The 19,073-nt window shown below is 36.7% G+C and overlaps 1 protein-coding gene across 1 annotated transcript in view; it reads right to left on the bottom strand.

The window, feature by feature from the left end:
- Positions 1 to 19,073, bottom strand: part of LOC149775960 (SNF2 related chromatin remodeling annealing helicase 1-like) — an 80,283-nt gene that overhangs the window by 42,197 nt on the left and 19,013 nt on the right. The window contains exons 6-7 of the mRNA XM_089940845.1: positions 5,711 to 5,872; positions 1,014 to 1,079 (exon numbers count right to left, since the gene is read on the bottom strand). Of these exons, the coding sequence (XP_089796971.1) occupies positions 1,014 to 1,079; positions 5,711 to 5,872 (228 nt within the window). The remainder of the gene's footprint in view (positions 1 to 1,013; positions 1,080 to 5,710; positions 5,873 to 19,073) is intronic.

Below are 19,073 nucleotides of genomic sequence, written 5' to 3'. Positions count from 1 at the left end.
ATTGGTTAGAAATGGTTTATTCCAAGAACTAAACAACTATTAAACCAATCAGAAATGATTTTACTTTCATTTGTGGAAATTTGAATTGTTCTGAAGCAAAAGGCTAAAGTCTGAGAGCGGTTTAACTACATGTGTTCTGTTAATGAAAAATCGTAAATGATGGCGGACGGAAGAGTGATTTTTGATGAGAGCAAAAATGTGGAGTTTCTCGGGTTTGATCTAAAAAATATTGAGCAAGCTGAGGAAAGATATGTTCAGCAGTTGAATATTTTGTGAGATTTAGATTTGGACGTAGAAGTTTCTGAGATTGAATCGTCCAAAAATGATGATGCTGACAGCGATGATGACGGAGTTCTTGCGGATAAACGTTGCACATAAGTTTGTAAATACTGGATAAATAAGTTGTGAAAAACTTCGACAAATAGGGAAAAACTTACATCAATGTGTCGACAAATTCATTTGAAATAAATGGTGAAAAATTCGTGGATTTTGTTTGGATATAAGAAGAGAAATTAAGGTAAGAGTGAATGCATGTGCACAATGTTTTCAAACAGGTAAAAACTATGGGGCACAAGCAGCTAGACATGGCTTTGTGCTTCTGAGGCATATCAGCAGAGATACTGAAAACAGTGCTGGGGCCGAATGAGTTAATGAAGTACACTACTCCATGGAATATGCCACCTCATAGTAAGACTACGTTTTAATGAAGTACACTACTGCATGGAGTATGCCACCTCATAGTAAGACTACCTTTTAATGAAGTACACTACTGCATGGAGTATGCCACCTCATAGTAAGACTACCTTCAAATGAAGTACACTACTGCATGGAGTATGCCACCTCATAGTAAGACTACCTTCAAATGAAGTACACTACACATATAATTTCACTACTACATAATAAAATGGGGTAAATGATTATACTCTCGCAATGACAAGAGTGATGCCATAATGAATTGAGTTATATTGCTGGAATGCTGTACTGCCAAAAAATCAAGGTTCACATTATCTTACCTGCAGCAAGGGTAATGCAGCTTTACACCTGGCTGTCTTGAAATTTTTCAGTGAATGACATTCATCCTGTAAAAATAAAGAAACACATGTTAATCTGCCACTGAAGAGATTTTTAACATTAAAATCTTAATAATCCCAACCTCAATAATGGTTACTTCCCATCAATAGTTACCTACCTTATACAGGCAATATCATATTTCTCCCACCCATTATTATCTTCATACAGTAACATGAGAAATGCTGCAACGTGTGGACCATAAATCTCTTCCGATATTCACAGATCAGCTGATATTTTCAATAAGAAGGCACGGACTGCATGTAGGTCCCACAAACAAATGTTGAAAAACCTTATCCAAACCCTTAACAAGTATTGAATGACAATGCTGCAGATACCAGAAAAGTTATGGCCATGTTTCACTTCCCACTAAGATGGGCTCCACGAAACTATTCTGGACTTAACCAAAGGACTAGCATAGGTATTTGATTTTCTCTTGAACGGTTTTCTAAACATCCACTATGTTAATGTTTGTTTCCTAGCAAACCTGCCTAAATGGTCAAATTAGTCTCATCACTGGGCTAACTAATAACAACTGTATCTGAGAACAATTTTTTTATACATTATCATGAGCCCATTAAAAATCCTTTTAGCAAACACAAACATGGACCAGTTTCAGAACTCTAAAATTAAAAGTTGTAGTTTCTCAGTATCACCAAAGTCTGACATATATTCTAGCTTAAGTTGAGTCCAACTACCAACAACATAGTCCTTGATCTGACATCTCATAATGCACCAGCAGATCAGAGTCTTATGTTGCTGGTTGTACTGATAACTCTTAACAAAATGAACAGACCCCGATCTTCTGGTGCATTATGTAATGGCAGATTTGGGTCTGTGCATTTTGCAGTTGGACTCTACTTACAAGCAAGTATATATGGTAGGTAGAGATGCAAACAATTATTTACTCCTTAATTACATCAATTCTCATATCATTTAAAGTGAACTTGCAGATCAAAATTTTCATAATATTTTTATATGATGTACACTGGAGATCGCCTTCCCTCAAGGAAGTATTTCAGGTTGCATAAGCACCCAACCACCACCCATAAAAACCGAGGGTTTATTATTACATAAAACTAAAATGCCAAACATGGTGACTAATGGGAGAAGGTACATTGTCAACAAATGAAAACTTTGAACAGAAACCATTTTTCTTCTTTCAGTCACAATGACAAAGGAGAGCTAATGTTATTAGGTGGATACTACTTATTTCAGTTTCAGTGACCTTTCCCTTTGACCTTTTGACCACAAAATCAATATTATTTTTTCTTACGCCAGTTGCAAGTTATCAACAAAAGTTTGTTCCAGGTCCAAGATGCAGAACAAATGAAAGCATTTGTCTTCATTCAGTTACAGTGACCTTCACCTTTCATTTTTTGATCCCAGAGCAACAGAAAGTTTGTAAACTGTAGATCTTGGAAAACTCATATTATTGTGTATAAATGGAATGGACAACATATTAACAATACCTCCACTTTAATGGCAGACATAAAAATGGGGCCAGAAAATATTTATAAATACACAGGTATGTAACCAAAGCTTTAAACTAAAAAAATACCTTTTCCAAAAAATTGCTTCCCCCACCCAAACAGTAAAATTTGGTTTTAAAATAGAGTACTAAATAAGGCTAATCATTTTTATTGAACATGCACAAAAATAAAAATTAAAAAACATTAAAAAAAAATTAAATATATACACCCTGTCTACAAGTAATAAAAAAAATCCTTAAGCACAAACTTAAATCTAAACTTTTTCCCATAAATTGCAAAGAAATAAAAAATCAGTAAAACTGGTTAAAATGTTACTGAATAGGGCAGGTCCTTACTATGAAATATGACACAGTGAAATTCAAATGCATATTTCCTTCCTAGGAGCTATAAACAAAACCTGAAAATGCAAAATTTACTACGTTCTCTACAAAGAGTTTCCTTGCACCTCTCCACCCCATTTTAGGTATATGAACGATCATGTAAGGTGTGAGGACAGAGTATATTCCCTATTGAAAACAAGGAATTCATTAAAACCATGTAGAACAGTATCAGGTAGTTATTTTGAAAGGGCTTGCAAAATTATGTGAGAATGTATCGAACACTTCGTGCCTGACATTAATAAGCAGAATATTTATCTTCTCAGATAAAGCTATTAACTCTAAGTTTGTATCTTTAATAAGCTGACAAACAAATCCATTAACCAGTTTTAATAACAGTCAATTTTTCCATGTAGCACTGCTTAAGTCACACGATCATCAATCATATTCATCCTTTTCCTTTGTCTGTATCACATGATTATGTGACCTTAGACAAATTCAGGCTGTGATACCTGTATCACATGATTATGTGACCTTTGACAAATTTAGGCTGTGATATCTGTATCACATGATTATGTGACCTTTGACAAATTCAGGCTGTGATATCTGTATCACATGATTATGTGACCTTTGACAAATTCAGGCTGTGATATCTGTATCACATGATTATGTGACCTTTGACAAATTCAGGTTGTGATATCTGGATCACATGACCATGTAATGTAAAATGTGGTGTCCAGTTTGTAAACCTGGTTAATCTAACTAGTGAATCACCTTATTAAAGCTGTAATATAAAAACCTTAAAAAATATAAAAAAACTTCAACTACATCTGCAGTGTCAAGAATAACACATATATCTATGCCACCAGGGTCATAGAATATGCTCTCATTTACTTTGTACAGGTGAAAACATGTCCTTAAGTAGCATGTGCAATTCTGATGTTTGTGTACAGATGACATCAAAACCACACATATCAAATCTGAAAACTGACCTAATCATGTAAACATTCCTTGAAATGATGATAAGTCTTGAAATGTACATCTTAAGCAGTCACATGAGGGAAGTGAATAAAGTCAAACTTGTCTTAAGGTCACCTGTCAAAAGTTGAGTACAGTCACACATATCTTAAGCAGCCACCTATGAGAAGTGAGTGCAGTCATATGTCTTAAGCAATAACCTACTGGAAATGAGAGCAGTAGCTCCTAACACAAGTGGTTATTTAATTTATTATCCCCAACTGCTCCAGTAACATACCCTGCAAAATCTAGTATCTCATCTGCCATGATACTATAGTCAAATTTACCTTGTTTGTGTATTGTACGCCATGACTGAGAGGTATTATTAGTATAGACTTTTATCCCATTTGACATGTTAATATGGCACAATCCTGTGGATGATTTCTAACCGTATACTAATTATGACTGCAATTTAACCAATTAATTAAGCTTATATGTACAGTGGAAACATTGCATTACAGTGGAAAGAAATAGCATCAATAATACAGGAGTTATTTTAAAATAACAACAATGGAAAACAAGGAGATTCATCAACCGGAAAAAGATTATCTAACTCTAATGGAAAACTTTCAGGATTTTTGCAAGTTAAAATTTATACTGACTGACATTGAAATACCAATTTAACATTAAAGTTAGAGTGAAAGAAATTGATGGTGACCTTGAAATATCCACTGAAAGTGGGAGTGAAGGAAATCAACAGTGACCCTGAAATATACACTACCTATTGAAGATTAAAGTGGGTGGGAGTGAAGGGAATCAATGTGACATAGAAATACTCATTTAAGATGAATATGGGCATGAAGGAAAATGAAAATGACCTCAAAATGCTCACTGAAGATGAAAGTGTGAGTGAAGGGTATTTGAGTTAAGAAAATAAAAAAGTAAGAGGATCAATGGATCATGAATGAGAGAACCCACATCAACAAGTAACTGTTTACAGGACTGGGACAACAAATATTGACCATATGCAAAGGAATTCAATTTTTTCAGCATTTTTGATTGACTGTGTCAAAGATTGTACTTTATTTTAGAAATCTGCAATGAATTATTTAAGCAAAAGAAACACTCGGCAAACTTCTGAAGTAAATCATTGTTTTTTCACCTTTTGCACAAGCTTTGTATTGAAGTTTATTCTATTATGTTGATAATTTTGTTGAATTCAACTTTGGCAAAAGTTTGATTAATTGAGGGAATACAAAGCAAAAACTAGCTCAATTTTTTTAACCAGTCTCCTATTAAAACAGTCTAACAAATACTGTCAGTGAGTCACTGGGGTAAAGGCACTGTTCAGGCTGTCACCACTGAAAGTAATCTTTTACCTTTTTGTTGTATGGGACTACTTAGTGGCTTGACTCAGGGTTTATGCAAGCACTGTTCAGGCTGTCACCACTGGAAGTAATCTTTTACTTTTTTGATGTAGGGGACTACTTAGCGGCTTGACTCAGGGATTATGCCAAGCACTGTTCAGGCTGTCACCACTGGAAGTAATCTTTTACCTTTTTGATGTAGGGGACTACTTAGCGGCTTGACTATGCAAGCACTGATCAGGCTGTCACTACTGAAATCGTCCTTTTACCTTATTAATCTGAAGAGGACTACCTAACTGCTGGATTCTGGGAATCATGAATTAACACAAGTTTATTTATAGTTCAAGGCACCTGGAAAAAATGACTTTTAAAAACAGGTGGTTAGTTAAAAGAGGTTCATTTATATAAGAATTTAGTTAAAGGGATCTGGTAATATTGGATGTTTAAGAATGGTGGTTGCATAAAAAGTGACATAAAGGCAAGTTTAACTGTACTTCATATATCATACCATGATAATAATCTGGAAGTGTTTGTTCTGTAGCTCCTGTGCTTTTTTTACCATCAGATCATAGCTGACAATGTTCACCAAGGTAGATGTACAGCTGTCTTTCCCTGTCACTGCCACAGAAATTTCCTGTGGATCAAGGCTTGGCACCCAACGTCGGAATTGCTGAAAATACATTTTTTTAAGATATATTTTTTGACAATACGTACCTGATCATAATACATTAGAAGAATATCTACTTGCTTGATTTAACTTTGTCAGATGTCATCTAAAAGGAAAGTGCTAATAAACCATCTGCTTTTAAGATGAAGTCAGACTAGAGTGTTCTCCCTATGGCAAGAAAGTCTGATGAAAAACCATGGTGGCGCTCACCAGTTATTATGTACTTTTGAGAGAGTGATGTATGTAAGGTGAAGTTGTTTGCATTTAAAGTAATGTGGATGATATTTGGATATTGTACTTTTGGAAATTGTACATGATGTAAGCACACTGCAAACTAAAATGACTGCTCCCTTGTGCTAAAAAATCAGCCTGAATAAGTCTAAAGTACACTATCCATAGCAGCTATTGAAATAGGGAAAATGAATTTTGCCAGACTAGACAATACCAGCTTCTGAAAGTACAATGAATGAATTACCAAATATATAAAATGTAAAAAACGTTATTGGCTCTTTTTTATACAATTTACTTCTGAAGTTCAGGAAGTGAAAATGATCAAGTGGAGCTAGCATTTTTTTGAAAGGTGCACATCTGGAGTAAGGCCAAGCTGTATACTCTATAACCAATATTTCACCCATCAATCATACACCAAATTAAGGGAATGAAATGTTGTTTGAATTATACCTAAGATAGACAAGGTCTTTTTTAAATAGTCAGTATAACCAGTGAGGAAAGCCAGAGAAATTCTTTTTCTTTAAAATTCCAACCCTATGCAAAATACGAAACTGTAGAGCGCCACCCATGTCAATCTTCAGTTACTACTAGAGGAGACAATCATGCTCTTTAAGGTGTATATCTTCAGGGTGGGTGGAAGGGTGGGTTAGGAATTGGTACAGTATACCCTTGACCAAATGATCTATCAAATAAGAGAATTTTCAATCTTATTACAAATGCTCATACTGTTGCTGATAACTATGCAACAAATAACCTGTATACTATAATGTTTCTATTTATATTATTACATGTATATTTGAAGGTAAATAAGCAATGATGGTACAATGACTGATCCATACTGAAACTGATGTGTACAATATATATATATATATATATATATATATATATATATATATATATATATATATATATAAGGAAATTGTTTTATTGAACTTTGGTGGTTTGGGTAAAATACAGAAACTTAGTGCAAACTAAATTACTGACATGGGGTCACATTCAGTTCCTAATGCTTTATCTTCCGCACACCTGGCTATAGTTTTTTTAATTTATAATATTTGTCATTTACATCTTTAATTCAATGTTATGGGCAGTATTGCATTTTCTCATGAAGATGTGATAATATGAATATTTACTATTGAATGCATGTTCTGACAAATAAGATAAAATATAAATATTTTAATACAAGTTGCACTGTAATCATAATATTTATAGGTAGCTGGGATTTCCTGACTTTCCAGTCTATGTTATCCGCTGGCAGTTTGTCAATTGCTGGGTCATACATTGAAATTGGCTTTTCCATGACTGTTTTGAAGCATATAAAAAAATTTATGGCGAGTAGGTGTCAACTGCTAAAAATATAAGAGTGAAAAGAAAGATACAAAAGTTTCAATAATCATAATGCAAATTTACTTAAATTATACCATATTTATCTTACTGATTTACAAATATCCGATATTATGTTTGGGGCAAGCTCGAATTTTCCAAGGGTAAGTTCAATTTTCCAGACAGCTTCCCTGCACAAGCTGACTTTTATAAAAATTTTAAATTCATATATATATATATATATATATATATATATATATATATATATATATATATATATATATATATATATATATATATAGTAAAGCTTGTTTATTATGATTTTGGATACAACATTTCTGCTATTAAAATATCTGACTTTAATTTACCAAGCGAAATTCCTAATTACATGTACTATGCATTACAAAGGCTTTGCTATTGCATTCCTGTTACAATGTTTAATTACACTGGTCAACAGTGAAATCATTACTGACTTGAAAAGGCCCTAATCTGTAGTATTTTGGTGTGCCGAACACGAATATAACCGTGAAAAATTTGTATTGGCTCTCGTTTTGAAGATATTCATATACCTCATTTTCTATGTTTCACTGTGTAAATTTCTCCAGTAGGACTGCAGCAACATCCGGAATAATGATGTAACATTGCATAATACCATCATGCTCACATCATCCACAGTTGATTGCATCATTTTCTGATGCAATGCAATACTAATGCCATGCGGCTGCTGAAGTAAGTTGACGTCAGCAGTGTACTATACATGTGTAGGCCTATTATACTAATGCCAGGCGGCTGCTGAAGCTGACGTAAGCAGTGTACTATATAAAGCCCAATCAGATAGGTTCAGCATTTAAAATATTTTAGACGTTGTGCGAGACAGTTCAAGCTACTGTTACATAAAACTTATTATTTTATCCATTTACGTACAATAAAGAACAGTAATGCCTCGAAAGTGTGTTAATACCGCGGACAATTTTTGCTATATTTGTGGGGAAGTGACATTTGCCAACCAGAAGAAAAGTATCAATTCTCAAGTGAAGAAGGCATATCATCTTTACTTCGGATGCAAGGTTGGTGACCAAGACAAGCCTTGGGCTCCGCATATATGCTGTGCTACATGTACAACACAGCTTTCACAGTGGTTGAATTGCAAAAGGTCATCAATGCCGTTTGCAGTCCCAATGGTGTGGAGAGAGCCAAGCAACCACCTAAATGACTGTTACTTCTGCTTGGTTCCTCCTCTTTCCGGTGGAATAACGAAGCGAAAGAAGTCGAGAATAGTCTACCCAAACATTCCGTCTGCATTGAGACCAGTTCCACATGGTGAGGGACTTCCTATTCCAGAACCTCCAGCAGAATATTCTCTTGATTCATCTGACGAAGACAAAGGTGAGTCGACCTGTTCTTCTCCTGGTCCATCAGCATGCAGTGATCCAGATTTTCACTGTGGTGCATCATCAACCCCACACAGAATAACACAGGAAGAACTAAATGACCTGATTCGTGATTTGGACTTATCAAAGAACAAGGCAGAATTGCTAGGATCAAGACTCCAACAATGGAATCTTCTAGAAGAAGATGTCACAATTACTGCATATCGAAAGCGCCACCAGCAATTGGAGCCTTTCTTCAGAAAGGAAAGTAATCTGATATTCTGTTCCGATATTGAGGGCCTCATGAATGCTTTAAAAATCACTCATGACCCACAAGAATGGAGACTATTTGTGGACTCTTCGAAACTGAGTCTCAAGGCTGTGCTTTTGCACAATGGAAACATTCTTCCATCTATTCCAGTAGCGTATGCTGTCCACATGAAAGAGACATACGATAACTTAAGGCAGCTACTGAATTCCATTGAGTATAACAAGTACAGCTGGCACCTCTGTGGTGATTTGAAGGTAGTTGCCCTTTTAATGGGACTGCAGCAAGGATATACAAAATACATGTGTTTCTTATGCGAGTGGGATAGCCGAGCAAGGGAAATGCACTACATGAGGAAGGAATGGACTCACAGGCAGAATGTAGCCATTGGAGAGAAGAATATCCAACACCCAGCTCTGGTTGAGGCTCAGAAAATCTTGCTACCACCCCTTCACATCAAACTAGGTTTGATGAAGAACTTCGTGAAAGCCATTGACCGGACTTTGCCAGCATTCCGATACCTGCATGAAAAATTCCCTCGACTCAGCGAAGCAAAGATTAAAGAGGGAGTTTTTGTGGGTCCTCAGATTCGAGAGCTTTTCAAAGATGACCGGTTCAACAACTTGCTGGAAGGTGACGCGAAACAAGCATGGAATGCTTTTCGCCTAGTTTCTACAAACTTCCTCGGAAATGTTAGGGCAGAAAACTATAAGGAACTAGTAGAAGACATGTTGATGAAGTATAAGAAACTTGGCTGCAATATGTCTCTAAAGATTCACTTCCTTCATTCCCATTTGGATTTCTTTCCTAGCAACTGTGGTATTGTTAGTGATGAACACGGCGAACGTTTTCATCAAGATATCGCAACAATGGAACAAAGATACCAGGGAAAATGGTCCACTACAATGCTGGCTGACTACTGCTGGACACTCCTCAGAGATGCTCCCGAACAGCTGTACAAGAGACAGGCGAAGAAATCTAAGATGTAGTCAATGACTTGATTTTTTATAGGTAGGCTATTACAGTTGACCTTTTACTATTGGAATGCATTTCGTTATGTAAACATTAATTTCTTGCAGATTACAAAAAAACTAGAGCCAATTTTGCAATTTGACTGTCATATTCGTGTTCAGCACATAAAAATTGATAAGAATTGACTAATTTTATTTCAGTAACATGACTTTTGTAAAAATTTGTTGTCCAGTGTTAGTTATACCATTTGATTTGTATGGTTCATCTGAGAAAATGATTTCAATTACAACACTTGTATAACCCAACACACCAAATCCAGATAAACAAAGGTAGTCATTTAAGCAACAAAGGCACAGAATCAAAAGTGACAGGTAACGAAAGTGTGATAATCACACATCACTAAGTTGGGTAAGCATTCTCAGAGGAACAGAGTTAAGTGCTGAATTTGTTTGGATATGTTCAACTATTAAATTAGCATTAAGAGAATAGGTAACAAGAGATGGGAATGTGTAGCATTCAACCTATACCTCGAGTAACCTTTAAGGGAATATGGTTGAATTCCTCATATGAAGGATAACCTATTTTCCTAACTTGCAAGAAGTACAAAAAAGGCAGTATGGTTTAGGTCTGTGAAGAAGAAATAAATAAAAGCTTCCTGCCAAATAAAATGTCCAGGTAAATCCAGTGAAAGCTACATACTAGTGTGTCTGTCCAGAGGATGTGCTAATGTCAACTGTCTTGTAACAACCAAACATGCAACTGAGACAAGGCGTACCAGATTCAGAATGCCTCATAGTGGAATTAAATCTGGTAAGTAAAATCCCAAGGTCAACTGTGCATGTCAGCTGACAGCATAAATGATATTTAAGATAGAAACGTTACAGTCAAAGGCAAGGCTTACAGAGACCACTATGATCTTATAAGAACAGATTTTTCATAAGGCAACTCTGTTCTGGTGATATGTCAGAGCATGGCATGTGTATTACCCACTTCAAGTATGATGAAAGGGCTTGATGGGTTGTATCCTCTTTCCCCAGTTTAAGCAGAAGAGATGTTTTCAAGCTCCACAAATTGGTTCGGTTCACTTCTGATAAAGCTTGAGATCATGTACATGATCTTATTTGAATGCATCTCACGATGTGTCAATATAGGCAGTGCATCTCACGATGTGTCAATATAGGCAATGCATCTCACGATGTGTCAATATAGGCAATGCATCTCATGATATGTCAATATAGGCAATGCATCTCACGATGTATCAATATAGGCAATGCATCTCACAATGTGTCTATACAGGCAATGCAGCTCATGATGTGTTGATATAGGCAACGCATATCACGATGTGTCAATATAGGCAATGCATATCATGATGTATCGATATAGGCAATGCATCTCATGTGTCAATATAGGCAATGCATATCACGATGTGTCAATATAGGCAATGCATATCATGATGTGTCAATATAGGCAAGATGGCTATCTAATTGCCCACTGACAGCAATCTATTTCTGGCAATAAAAATGGGTAATGTCATAAGAACTGCCTAGCCATCTGATCGAAACTGAAGATAGGCTGGGTCAACAGAGTATGCAACTCACTGACATTTCATGCTGAAGCTAATGCAATCAGGAAACAAATTTTGTATGAAAGGACTCAAATTTGTCTGAATTCAGCAAAGTCAGAACCTAGGAAAGATTGTATTTAGGAAGCAGTATGAGTGACCTAGGCCTCTGTAAATCAAAGTTAGCCAACAAGTCTGAGAGGTCTTGGTCGTGACCAAGATCCTATCTGCCATGATGACAGAAAGTGTCTGATATCATACAATAATAGCCTTTAATAGTAATTGAGTCCAACTTAATCTCCTCAAACAATCAGAGAAATAAGTCAGCTACTTGTAGGATTAAGGCAGTCAAAAGGATAATGTTACTGAATTTGCACAAATCTCAAAGATACAACTTTTACTCACAAGCCTTTAGAATGGAGGGCCTTCTTGCTTGTGCAATTCTTTCCAAAATCGAAGGGTTAAATTGTCTGTGTTGTTGGGCTCTCATGTAAACAGTCTGGCATGAAAGAGAAGTAAGGCTGGGTAAAGATGGATCACTTGGGTCAGAGGCTGTTTGAGAAGATTCTACCTGTCCAAGATCTTTTTGGGTACATCTATTGCTAAACTGAAAAGATCATTGATCCAGGACATGACTGTGTGGACATGGGCAATGAGAATCTTTATTCACTTCTGATCCATCAATTTCTGTATAATTTTTGGAACAATGTTTGTGAGGGGGTAGGCAAAAACCCTTAAACCCACTCAGCTGACAGAAAGGGCATTGAGTGCCAAAGCCTTGTGGTCCAGTACTGGACAGACAAAGGTGGGCAGTTTGTGATTATATATGAAGAATCTAGCCCTTCCAGCAAAGAGGATTGCCAAGACTTGAGTCTGTCAGGAATATATCTGATCTAGATATCGATGTTGCAATATGCATAACAACACGTTAACTCCCATAACAAAATGTGGAGTTGGGGTGATTTAGTACCATCCTGTCTGAGGAGGTAGGTCACTATCACTGAGTTATTGAACATGATGATCATAACCTTGACCTAAAGATGGTCCCTCCACAACTGAAAGTCCTTGATGGTTGCTTTCATATCCAAGAGAATGATGTGGAGACCTATGCCCTTCAGATCTCACTGACTAATGACAGTGTCAAAGCATGGCAACAGATGCACTTCCCAACCATGGGTACATGCATTCATACACAGTCACAATGTGTTAGAGTTTTTCCACAGATATTCCTGTGTAAGCCAAAATGAAGAACGCAAAACTGACAACAATTCCCAACAGAATGCAAAAAGAAGGAATTTTGGTGAGGATGGAGGGATGGGAACATAAAAATATGCATCTCTCAGATTAAAACAACTTCATTAATATAAATGGTGAGGCAGATTCATCTTGCTCTCTCAGCATGAATTTCGGTGGGAGTATTGATTGATTTAGTTTAAACAGGCTGATGATCAGCCCGAGCTTGCCTCTGGACCACCTGACCATAACAAGCTTGGAGTGAAGCTTACAATGTTCAGAGTAGCTTTCATTGTCTACAAGGATGTAGTACTGATAGATGCATCCAATTACACCACTACCTTGATAACTCACACCCTGATAACTTGCAAACCTGTTTATAATTTGAGATCAGGTGTGGATCCCATTTTTAAACTAGAAAATACCCCCAAAAGTTACCCCAATTTGTTGAACTTGAAGAAAACTGCTATCAAAATTGGTAACTGAAATCTTGATATATTGCTCATTTTTTTAATCAAAAATGGTAGATAGGACCTGGAAATCTGAATCAATATTACAAAAGTCTGAACTTTTAATAATAAGTCATGTATTTTATTACATTTTCTTCCAAACAACATTCTTAGTACACTGTAAATAACAATATTCAACAAAATTTTGATCAATGAAAATATCACTAATTGTCATGGTAACACTTTAAAAATAAATCAATAACAGTTAAATAAGTTTTACTGATTGAAATTCGTGAAATATGTTTATCTACCATAACAGCTGTGATTTTGAGTGTTTCCACAGGAATCTAATTAAGTGCTAACTGTGATTTGATATCTGACTGGTAGAAGTGTTTGTTGTATTGTTTCACTGAATCCAAAAAAGACCTGCTTTGTATTATCACCTTAATTATTCTATGGTATCAAATAATGGCAATGCAATAAAAGGAAACTTAAAAGGCATGTAAATACTACTTGCATCAGAGGCAGTGGCAAGGGTCAAGTCAACTAATCAATTATCATTCTAAAATTTTATACTAATGAAGTTTTACCAAAGTTCATTCATTCCTGACTCATGAGTAATCTGCACGATCTTGTTATCACAAAACTTCCATATGAAAATGTTTCAAATGCTATCAACATTTACAAAGACAGTTGAGCACTAAACTAAATTAAGAAAAGTAGAAGCTGGGTCTAATTTTTTCGAATACACCGTACTTTCACTGTGACATTACAACACATGACATTCAATCAGTTTACAATGGATCACACCTCTTTACTAATTTTGTCCAAAGTATTTCCTTGGGACAGTTATATAATGATCATGCAAGGAATATTAATTAGTGTGCAATGAAATCAACTGAACAAATGCTAATGAAATCAAATTCTCAAACATATTACCTATAGCTGAAACAGTTGGTACTCCATACCTACATGATCTGTATGATTGGCACAAATTTGATATAAGCCTATACATATACAAGTCAGTAACAAACAGGGTCCAATAATAAATGGTGTGTGTATCCATTCCTCCAATTCTAGGTCCTTGGATTCATCCATCATTTTTTCCCAAAACAATGAATTTGACCAAAATATCCACTTTTTTACTTTCCCCACAAAATATCGGCATATTCAAATGCTCCTCACTTCTACCACTATTTTTCACCAATTAACAAATAAATTAACTGATTCTTGTAGTCTACATTCCATTTTTCACATTAAGAAACTATGTTCTATATTCCAATCAACCAAGTCAACCATTTTGGTGCTCAAGTTCTGCTTGCCTGTTTCCACAAAGAAAACTCCTGTCTTGCTCCACAATTTGATTTTCCAGAATTTCTTTAATATCATCAAAAATGCAGAAATTTCATTAAAACTTCATACTATTTCTGTAAAGTCTGGAAAAGTTGGCACCTCTGCAAAAAAATGACCTTTAACTAAAAAATTTAAATAAAGTCACTGAAGCATAAAATATAGACCCAAGAAACTGCTTTTTGTAATAAAAGCGTAATACATATCCAGATGCATCTACTCAAGACGTTTCATGATCCTTGGTCGGATAGAATGCATACAGCATGCTAAATGCAAAAACTTGACCAGTCAGTAAAAGGTTAATGAAAGAATGAGCTTATTTTTGTAGTATATGTTTGGCAGTAACAAATATGTTGTTGTTGTTGTGGGGTTTAATGACATTTTTCAGCACAAGATAGGCTATACATGGCAGCCAGTATTAATGGTGGAGGAAGAATCCGGGAAAACCCAGGAAAGAACCACCGACCCACAAGAAGCTACTGGCAAGCTTTCTTACATACCCACATTGGCTGAATCCAAGACTCGAACCCACGCAGACAGAGGTGAGATGGCAGTGATCCATAACGGAGAGCGCTTTAGACCACTCAGGGGCTCTAGTAACCGATATGTACATCATCATTGATTTCATGAGCTTTTGATGTAAGGGTAAAGAACTAAAAGCATAGAATTATTACATAATTCCCGCATGAATAGAGCTCAAGAAAAAAATGTAAAACAAAATTTAACCCAAGTCAACCAAGTGTGAAATATGGGTCATAGTGACCACATTTGTGATGAAATGTAGTACTCTCCCAAATGCTCCATAAATTTCAGAATTCTACATATAACATTATGTATGTTAGGTACCAAACATTGAGCTAAATGCAAAAACTTAACTAAGAATGTATTCCACATAGTCAATATGGCACTGACATAAAGTTACAACCAATACATGCCATATAAATAACATACGTACAAAGTTAGCCCCCTTAGCCCCTACCTTAGGAGGTAGGTTTTATGAAACGAGCTCCAAACTGTAGCTTTTGAACCAAGGGACAAAGAATGGTTGATGTAGAGGGAAGCTTAAAGAAATGTTAATACTGAAAAGAAGAAGAATACCAGAATTTGTGATTGTAAACCATGTATCTTGTGCTACTCTCTCTTTCACCCAGATGTCTGAGCCTCTTGTGTATGTCCCTTGGGGTAAGGACTACTTCTGGGGAAAATTTATGATAGGTATGTGAATTAGCAAAACAAGTAGGTTATTTAATGCGGCAATAATTAGAACAAAATGCTTTGCCCAAGGATGCTATGTGGTGGCTTACCCGGGTAAATCAAATGGTAGAACCCAAACTTGTACCCTTTTCAGTCCAGCGTGCTAACCAATCAGCCACTTCTGCTTAAATTAGTTACTACTTATGACATGCTGAAGGATGGGCCAGGGATCCCCAAGTGTGCAGGGGGCGACTCATCAATGCAAGCAACATCCATGTAAAGATATAAAAATGAAAGACAAGGGCCATAACACTATCCAAAACTTAGCAGAGAGGACAAAGCACACAAAAAACACGTACAGATCTATTAAGATATGGGATAGACTTGCACATGTCAATGAATGGACAGTCTTGAGAAAAAGTTAACTGCCACAAATAAAGTGTAAGTGGAATAACCTGTGTCACTATGAAGCCGCTGTGCTACCATGGAAGACAGCCACTGCTGACATAGGTCCCACCAAGTCAAATCTGGTCCTTTCTAATGAAACATCTTATAAGTAAAGGCTAGAGTTAAAGTCTGACCTCCGTCTCATTGCTTTAATGATGTTTTGTTAAAGAACAGTTGTGGCTGATTGCTATGCTGGGGGTGACTGCCCTAACCTCATGAGCTGATAAATGTTGGAAATTTGGCTATTCTTGAATTAGTTCCTTATGGACTGAGCAGATAACCAAAATGTTCCATGGAAACTGAACCAGAGCAGAAATACTCATCCTTTCTTGGGTGGTAGGAACATGCAAGATCTCCCTCTAAATAATTTTTTTTCAATGGAAAAGGCATTAAGCTTTCTCCCTCTCACACATGCAAAAGGACAGCAGTAAAACTACTGTACGGGTAAGGCTCTCAAAAGTAGATTCACCCAACAGTTTATAAGGCAGTTTAGACAATGTCCACAGATGCACAAGAGAATCCATCCAGATATTAATGAGAAACCTTTTTCAGCAGAGAAAAGGTATACATCTCACTTTAAGGAAAATTGGATTATACCGAGAATAAATTACAACCCTTAGATTTAACTGTTAAAAACTATTACAAGGAGGAAGTCAAATCACATTTCCATCAATGGTGTCCAGCACAGGCGACTGATCAGTTAAATGAACAGAACAACACTAGTTCAGGCATAGTGGCCTATCTGCACACATGACAAAGTAGAATTTCAAAGAGACCTGTTTGAAATGGGCTTTTAGAAAGAAGGACTAAAATGCTGACTGTTTATTTAGCAATTAGTTGTGCAAACATGTATTTGTAAATGAGAATATTATGTCATTTGGGAAATAAAGGACAAAGTGAGAAAATCGGCTTTAATTACCCTACTGTACATCTAACAGACTGAGTCATTACAATCTTCAATGTATTTTCATGTTTGTGGAATTTTGCATTCAAATGAAATTGTAATCAATCAGTTTCAGTGTTCCTCATCATGCATGCAAATATCCTAATGTATATTTTACATTCTTAGCACCACAGATCACTGTGGTATTAAAGCAAAGAAGGAAACTGGTGATGCTTTTCCACTGCATATGGAGGAGGATAGTGTGGGATGAATGTCAGCTTAATTGATATTTTGTTGCAACTTTAAATTCATGGACTGGCTCACCCATGAAAACCCAAAAATTTGGAACAACACGAATTTAAAGTATTTCTCGCCAGGAATATGGCGAACATGGAGGGTAAACCCCTCCAAGGCTACCCAGCAAAGAAGGTTCCAAACCTCCACACAGAGAAAAGAAACATGTGTACCTCCTTGTCACCTTAGGTATGCTACTGCCACTCTCGTTTCCAAATTGTTTGTATAAAGGATTTCATCTTCCCAGGTCAATAAGCCCTGATGAACTACCATATCTGGCTCCAAGTGAGTACCCCAACCAGAACCTGATGTGTCTGTGTACAGACAGGAGTGGGGTTTGGCAGTGTGCTTGGGACTCTGTGAGAAATGGATCCTCAGTGGACCACCAAGTCAGGTGGTGATTGACATTTGACCCAGAGAAATCTGAGCTGACAAGATAATTGTGCATTCTCCAGTTAGCCAAGGGAGAAACTGGAGAGGATACCGGTAAATGTTTTCTATGGAAACCAAGTAAACTGAATAGCAAGTCCAAGTCCCTATCAAAATCCGCATTGGCAACACCCCACCTAGTTAGAAGTGGCATGAAGGGTGGGAATTAAGAGTCCGAGCAGGGAAGTGAACCCTAAAGCTGGATGCTGAGATCTGCAGGTGCAAAGTAAGGTGGGGGGGGTGGCATGCCACCCCTTATCTTGCCTGGCCCACTACAAACCTTTGAGAAAGCTTCCTTACCATGGCAGAATGAGGTCAAAAAAGGAGATCTGGTTATGATACCAATCATGACAGTCTCTTCAAACTTGAGAGGATTTTCTTGACTTCCACATCAAAAGGTTTGGGATAAATCATGGGAAAGAAGGCAGTTTATTTAATGCCTTAACAAAAGACCGAATCTCTTCCTCTTCCACTGTCTTAACCAACAGATGGAAGGGCACAGGGTCCTGAAGGGAGGAGGGACCATCTCAAATGGTTCTTAACCAAACACATTTGAGTCCACCAAAACCAACAGAACATCATCACTGTGTTGTCACTCCTGAGGAGAGTCATGACTTTCCAACCAAATGTCTCTCTGATAGGGGGAGGCTTGGGAGTGGAGGTTCCTCATCTCTTCAAGTGGAGTCATGTGATTGCCCTTACTAGCAAACCATAGGAGGATGGGAATGCTTCTCATCTGTCCCAGATCATCTGCGGGAAGGACCAGGAGGTGAATGACTCACTCCCAACTGAGAATTTCCTTGGGGACCTTGGATCAAACCCTATCCAGCATTTAAAGACAAGGAGAAGTAGGGTCTTTCTTTACCACCTTATAAGAAGGCTGTCAGCAAGGTTCCAAACCTCAATGGACCAAATGCAGCAAAACAGACAACTGTCCATGTATGCACAATGAATACATGCCAAGCAAGTGAGGTCAGTGTCCTACTGGGTTTTTTTTAAACTTGCCCAAACTGAGACATTTCTTACTCTGGAATGCACATGTACAACAAGATATTCTATATAACAATTTACTGAAACAAAGGAATACAATTCTGGAACTACAACTGGGTAGCAAATATTTATCCTATAATTCTCCTATCAACTGACAAGGTGAAGTGTATAATTAACAGTGCCACTAGATTTGACATGGCACAACTGACT

Source organism: Sinohyriopsis cumingii, chromosome 18 (genome assembly GCF_028554795.1).
Source record: "Sinohyriopsis cumingii isolate HCF-2022 chromosome 18, ASM2855479v2, whole genome shotgun sequence".
Taxonomy (NCBI): Eukaryota; Metazoa; Mollusca; class Bivalvia; order Unionida; family Unionidae; genus Sinohyriopsis; species Sinohyriopsis cumingii.
This window is presented reverse-complemented; position numbering and strand designations above follow the sequence as displayed.